This window comes from Phalaenopsis equestris, unplaced genomic scaffold (assembly GCF_001263595.1).
Source record: "Phalaenopsis equestris unplaced genomic scaffold, ASM126359v1 Scaffold000002, whole genome shotgun sequence".
NCBI lineage: Eukaryota > Viridiplantae > Streptophyta > Magnoliopsida > Asparagales > Orchidaceae > Phalaenopsis > Phalaenopsis equestris.
In genome coordinates, this window is record NW_018164444.1 from 10,450,838 (window position 1) to 10,458,546 (window position 7,709).

A 7,709-nucleotide genomic window follows, 5' to 3' on the forward strand; every position below is an offset into this window, starting at 1 on the left:
AATCGGATATTAATGTTTAATAATTATTTCATTTTTTATTTATGATTATAAAAATATAATGTTGCAGACATAAATAAGTGGAGATAACATAAGATGCGAGTGGCTTACTTAGTAAAATACGGATTTGTATGAAGCATATATTAAATATTACTCGTGTGATTTAACTATTCTTTCTATTAAATTATTTTATGATAGAATAAAAAAATTAAAATATTTTAAAAATCATGTACATCTAATATTGTATTCCAACATACAACCACACATATTTGAGAAAGATTTATATTCCGATAAGACTAAAGGATCAATAGACCTTTCAGACCTCCAAAACTCGTGAAACGAACTAAGCTCACTAACTGAAGTGATCGAACTAAGCGCACCTACTAAAGTGGTTGAATCGAATCTACCTATCGAAGTGGTGTGACTAGCCCAGGGCAAACCCTCCACCGAATAAAATCATAATACACAAGAGTACCTATGAACTCATTCTTATTTATGACGCAATCTGACACTCACATTGCATTCTTTTTACCAATACATTGTCGGCATGCATAGAACCTGATTTTACGTATAATACAAAAGGAGTATGTCCTAAAGGTAGGACCCTCGCTCAAATAATATTTTCCTCTAAAGCTTTCGGGGATTCTGAAAAGGAGCAATAACACAAACTCTAGCAACACATCAATCACATTTTTCTATACTTTTCGCCTAAACACAGGATCTCTCGTGGGGTAATTGAGTTCATGAATAATACGAGACCCTGTGCCCTAAAGAAGATTTAACAAATATAATGTTAAAAGAAAAATAAAAATTGATGCCCGAATAAATGGCCTCGTGTTTGGTATATATATATAAAAAGTATCATTTTATTAAATTTTAGAAGCGAAATATACAATTTTTTCATGCTGAAAATATAAATATCAAATTTTAGACATTAGATATGTGTAAATACATAGAAGTTGTGTGGGTTGTATGTAATTTAGTTTTTAATTGAACTGGCGCTCCAAGTTGGTTACAATTGATTTGAATTTTGGCCTTGATAGAAATAAACAAGCAGGGCTATATGTCAAAACTTTGGATTGAAGTTTTTGTCAAATAGATTTCGAGCCTATTTTGAGCCATACATTAATCGGTTCAAAATGGCTCAGCTCAAAATATTTTATTTATAAAAATTATATATATAATGTTAAATACAATGGGATACAATGAGTCATGCATTAATTTCAAGCCAAAATGAATCCAATTAACTCAATTTGAGCCAGTAAGTTTCAATTTGGATCTGAATAGAACCACTTTCAATCTGACACAAATATAAATAACTCAATTTGAGTCGAGCATGATTCAATTTCTTGCCAAGCTTGCTCGAACTATAACCAGTAACAGGCCGGCCCATTTCAGGTCCACCCCAGAATGGGGTCCTTAAGAGCCCTGATTAGCAATCCATATCTCCTACGGTGGGTCCCGCCTGCGAACCCAACAACAAAATTCGAAAACCGGACTGCCCACCTAAACCGGCCGGCTCATTTCCACCGAGATTTCCTTCCCTTCACACCGCGCCGTCGCACGTGGAATGCGCGAAGCTCGGCGGTTGATGGTTTCTTCATCGATGTACCTTAAGAAGAGGGAACTATGGCGTCACTCTGCTTCATCTGTCGCTGGCGATGGATCCACAGGTGAAGCGTCGGGACCCGGCCAAGTGCTCGCCGGTCTGTCGCCGGAGACGGCGGCGACGGTGGGGGAATTGGTTGCCGTGCTTGACAGGCGGAGAATGCACCGAGAAGTAACGCTTGCTCTTCGTTCAGGAATTCGCGACGCCACGGCGGATTTCTCTTTTCTCAGGCTGAGGGGGCTTCGAAACCTTCTTAAATCTCTCAGATCAATCGCGAACTCTGACGACGCCATTCGCCTTTTTCGTTATTCGCAGACTCTTCCGGAGCTGCAAGGTATTGAAGCGTCAAGTCTTGATCTCTTATTTTCAATCTCCGTCGGTGGTTTTTTCTTGCTTTTTTAGGGTTGCGGCTTAGGGCATTAGGACCGACTTGTTACTGAATTGGAGAGCGGTGTACTTCAGATTTTTTTTTCTTAGCTGAGTGCTTTTAATCTATGCGATTAATACATCGATTTGAGTTAATGCTTGTTGTTTGCAGTCTGCTTCGAAGTTAGTGGAATGAATGATGGCTCAGGAGTTGAGCACGGGGATCAGAGTATATTCTAGTTAGATTGTATGCATCCGAAATTTTTAATCTTTAGTGTAAAGTCATAGGAAGCTGCCATACTTTTACTAGGAAAAGCAGAAAATAAATGTCAAGTGTATCATGCAGTTGTCTGCTTTATTTTGTATAACTCGTGGATTCTGTAAGACTATGCGTGTATGTTAGTATTGCCCACAGAACATCCATAAAATAAAGGGCTGAGTTTTGGAATCTGGATGTAGAGATGGTCTTCTGCATCAGGATGCTTTGCTTGTTATTCGTTTATGAAAGCCTTTAACTGTAAACAGGTAGAAAGATGCTTGTGCTGCAAATACATTTAATTTAAGGGAAATTTACATGCATACCAACACATCTCTTATGTAGATGCTTGTGCTGCAAATACATTTAATTTAAGGGAAATTTACATGCATACCAACACATGTCTTATGTATTTACATATATAACACGCCAAACATATCCAAATGCCGATTATGCATGCAGAATCTATATATATATAGGAGATTAACTTCATGATTTTGCATATTCTCAGGAGGCAACTTCATTAGTTGAAAATATAAAATACACAATGTGGTGTCAAGGTCTAGTGTAAAAGCTGACTTTAGATCTATGACACCTGAAAACTGTGAACTGTGATGGCCAGCATTTATTCTGAAAGATTTATAGGTTGAATGGAAAGATCTTTTGAGCCTCCACCGTGACAAGTCATCCATTATTACTGAATATAATCACGTGTAATATGATCAAACAAAACATAATATAGTTAATAGACATTCTACAAAAGAGAAGCTAGGCAATATTTGAATCTGTTCTGCTTTTATTGCCACATGTGGTTAATTTACAAATATTATCACCAATAGGAACAATACTTTTGAATATAAATGCGCAAGTTTGAAATGGACAAGGTGCGTTTATTTGTTTTTGGGGACTGTGGAAAAGCTAATTCCATGAAATACGTACCCATCAGTCTGCCCTTATTTATGTTCACCCCGAGCTCAACAATTCTCCACCTTGCTTATTTCACTTCATGCAACCTTATTGATCCGTGGGATTATTAGTTTCATTTCATCAATCCATTGGCTATTGCAATAGATATTTTGCCACATCATCAACGTGAGGACTATTGTTTTGCAATTCTGTATTTATTATTATTTGAGTTTGTACTTTTTTCTTGGAAGCTCTTTTTGGATTGTATAAATACTATATAAATTGTTAGAATTATAAACTCAACAAATTCTCCTCAATTCTTGTCAAATTTATATGTTTTGTGCTGGCCAACCACCTAGCCATGGACGTCAGTTGTCACAACATGTTAATGATGATTTTTTGTTCAACTAAACAAAAATTTAACTGGAGATATAAAATGGGTTATTCACAGACTTCACTATTATGTAATGATAGTTTGAATGCTGGCCATGGTTAGTTGCAATTTTCCAATGCAGGACAAGTTTCTGACCTAGCAACAGAACTATCTTTGCACTTCCTCGTTTCAGATATATTGAATGAAAATCTTCGTAGAATAATAGATATGAAGTTCTGCAAGCATCTTTGCATATTGAAGTTTGGCAAAGAAATATTAAGTTTTGTTCTTTTGGTTGCCTGGCTTATTTTATTCTACGTGTAACCTTTGTAGATATGGTAATGCATGATATATGTGCTAGTAAATCATATAAAGTTAATTATATTGTTCGTTGTTTCTCAAACTGGTTCTATTGGATACAGAAAATTGCATCATACCTAACTGATTTTTTTTATTGATCTTTATATCTTGATCTTTGAAAATCTGCTGGCTACTCTGCATCTTTTAATAATTGTATATTCTTGCATAAATTGAAATCATTGTGTTTTGAAATATGTACTTAATGAGGTTTTTAGTTAACTGAAACATTATCATTTGACAACTAAAAAAGTTGAGTGATTAATGTTGGATGTTTAATTTGTCAGTGGTTCCTGTTCTGTTCAATAATAGTTTGAAGCAACTGAAAGATGATCCACTTGTGAAATTGGATCACATCTTTGGTGTGGAACCTATGAAGATAAGCAGCCCAGCTACAGATTCTGAAGTAGCCCTCGCTCTTAGAGTTTTGGAAGGATGTTGTCTACTCCACAGAGGAAGTGCAGCATTGGCTCATCAGCATAAAGCTGTCAAGGTATTCATTGTGATTAATTTGCATTGTTATTGTTCAAATGAATTCTCTTTAATATAGTTATAAATAGTGTATTTGTTCAGTTCTTAAAAAGCTCATATATGATTTTTATAGTTATCAATTAGTGTATTCTTATCAGAACCTAGAATTGTCTTCGTGGACTACTAGTTTCAGACTATTGTTGTGGTCGACTGGAGGCCGGAAGCCCAGATTTGATAAGTTAGACTCTTTTCTGTGAAGAGAGAGAATTAATGCATATCTAAAACAATGGAGCATCATAATTTTGATAATTTCAATGCTAAGTAAGCTTTTACAGCAGTTTAAGGCGTCTAAAGTTCCCTAGCTTAAACTAAAATAATGGACATTATAATGGTTGCTTCAGGATATTTCCAGTTTAAGGATTCTTTCAGAGCACCACTAAACGTCTCCTCTTACCAAATCAACTTATGATGTTTCCTATGCGCACCTAACCAAGTTAATTTTTTGTTTTCATATGAAACTGTAGGTTGGATAAAAAAAAATTCATATATTTATTTATGCTTGACATATGGATATCAAATATATTAAAATTTAAAATCATTTTGGGAAAAATAGTTTTAAGTTGAAAAGGGTACATTGAATTTTGGTTAATTCAGTTTCCTTAGATTAATCGTGCAAATTATTTACATTTACTGACATATGAAGGACCATATATCGGAAATAAAAATTGTTATCTGGATGCAGCTGTGAATAAATTTGTTGTATAATTATTTTGATTTTATCTGACTGCTTCGTAAACGTATTGGACCGCCATCATATTTACCCCTTATTTTATATTGCACATATATGTGTCATTATTATTTTCTGGGATTTCTTAACGATCTATCAGTACTACTAATTTCTTCTCTCTCATTTTGTTGTATTTGCAAAAGCATCTTTTTTATTTCCTGCTATGCTTATTAGTCCAATTATCAAGATGATCATTAGTATTTTTTAAACCTTATTTTTCCATATTATCTGGAGGTGTTAATGAAACCCTTCATGGAGATATTAATGAAGATTTTTCTTTTAATGTGATTTTGCAATAACAATCAAGACAATTTTTTGTGCTGGAGACTTTTGATTTCTTTATGAAAGATACTTTGCAATCCCTTTTTATTATGCTTGATTTGGCGTGGTTACTTTACCGAAAACGTGTTGCAAGGAATTAAACTTTTAGTTAAGATGAAATGATTGAAAGTTGAGCAAAACAATTAAATTAAAATATTAATATTTTTGAATTCATATTCGAATTTGTGTTATATGTATCAACCATATAACGTGCCAAGTATTATTTATAGCTCCAAGCACACTAGTAAAATCTATATGCAAAATTTTTATTTTTATTTATTTATTTTTTATTTTTATTTTTATTTTTATTTTTTTTGTGATGAGAAGTTTGATTTCTATACGTAGTATACTTTAATCCCTTTTTTACTATGCTTGACTCAGTGTGGTTCTTTTGCCGAAAACGTGTTTCAAGGAATTAAATTTTTAGTTAAGATGTAATGATTAAAAGTTGAGCAAAAAGATTAAAATAAAATAGTAATATTTTTTAATTCATATTCAAAATTGTGTTATATGTATCGACCATATAATGTGCCAAGTATTATTTATAGCTCCATGTGCACTAGTAAAATCTATACACAGGCGCACTCCCTCTCTCATTTCCTCATAGGAGGAGAAAGTCGATTCACCATTATTTTTTTCTCCCTCGGATGGATCCAAGGGTTGGGATTATTTCAATGGATTGCAATTGGAGTATAGATATGGTAATTTGCAAAGTAGAAGAAAATACTGGTGACTGGCTTCCTTGCCATTGATAATGAAAAAAAAAAAAAAATGCTTCAATTTCACCAAGGGATCGATCATGTCTTTTATACTAATTTCAGTCTCTTCTCCATTTAGCCACTCTTCCCAAACCTATGGAAATTTTATCTTTTGTAATATTAGAAACACATTATATTAGTTATGATTTTGCATCTCTCTAATTTGAAGTCAGATTATATGTTGCCACTACCAGAGGTCTGTGTTATGATTCTGATTCGATAAATGTAAATCCCAATGCATTTCATTTGGTTGGAGCACGAGAAGACAACAACAATAGATGTGTATGAGGAGTTGCCAATTTTTCTCATCTACCTCAATGGGTTCCTCTCAATTCAGCCCAATCCTGCTACTAAGGTGGCACATCTGTTTAATGTTGTGTGCTCAATACATTTAGTTGTTCAACTATAACAACTTAAACCATTTTCTCGTCGTTGTGTCAACCATTTTCTGTCGCAGTGTCAACCATTTTCTCGTCGAGGCCCAATGTTGTGTCAACCATTTTCTTATAAAGGCGCAACGTTGTCTCATTTTTTCTCTTTGAAATTAGAATGTAGAGAAAACCTGTTGACATATGTGATTATGTGAACAGCTACACTAACTACTTCTCCGCCATGGTTTCATGGAAGGATGCCCTTTCATATTGCTCTTTTAACCTCCGCATAATGCTCAAGCATAAAATTTATTTTGTGTCAGTAATTCATATAATGGCTACCATAAATCTACCCTTGTTCCTTTTTTTTCTTCCTTTTTTTTCTTCCTTACTTGTAAAGTCATTCCAAGTGAAAATTTAAATACCCAACATCGTTTATTAGTTTTAGATTTTAAGATTAAGAATTGTAAAATAAAAAATACTAGGACTCATCATTGCAGAATTAGATGGAGATACTTAAAATATACAAATAAAATTAATTTTATGAGTAAAATTCAAGATTTCAAAATTTGGGATATTCATGAAGAAGCAAATGTGATGTGGGATAAAGTAACAAACGCTATTAAACATGTAGCAAAAGATGTTCATGGAGAATCAAAGGGAAAAATATTTACAAATAAAAATAGTTGGTGGTGGAATAATAATGTGCAAGAAAAGATAAAATATAAGAAGTTATGTTATAAAAATTGGTTTAAATGTAAAAACTTAGACAACTGGAGAAAATATCAAGCGGCTCGCAGGGAGTCTAAAAGAACAATCTGTGATGCTAAAAATTCTGCTTTTAATGATCTTTATAATAGATTAGATACTAAGGAGGGTGAAAAATATATGTATAAACTAGCCAAACAAAGAGAAAAGAAAAGTAAAGATTTAACTCAAGTAAAGTGTATTAAAGATGAAAATCAAAAAGTACTTTTCTTAGAAAAAGATATTCAACATAGGTGGGTGAGTTACTTTGATAAACTTTTTAATGAAGTTTCTGAAAATACGATCGAACTTAGTGATTTTAATATCGTAAATAATAATAAAACGTTTCATTTTTACCGTCGCATTAGCAAAAAAAAAGTCGAGGAGGCT

At 33.4% G+C, this 7,709-nt stretch overlaps 1 protein-coding gene across 1 annotated transcript in view; it reads left to right on the forward strand.

Moving 5' to 3' along the window:
* Positions 1 to 1,497: 1,497 nt before the first annotated feature.
* LOC110017983 overlaps positions 1,498 to 7,709 on the forward strand; it is a 19,052-nt gene continuing 12,840 nt past the window's right edge. The window contains exons 1-2 of the mRNA XM_020715185.1: positions 1,498 to 1,940; positions 4,152 to 4,357. Coding sequence (XP_020570844.1) covers positions 1,568 to 1,940; positions 4,152 to 4,357 — 579 coding nt within the window. The 5' untranslated portion in view covers positions 1,498 to 1,567. The remainder of the gene's footprint in view (positions 1,941 to 4,151; positions 4,358 to 7,709) is intronic.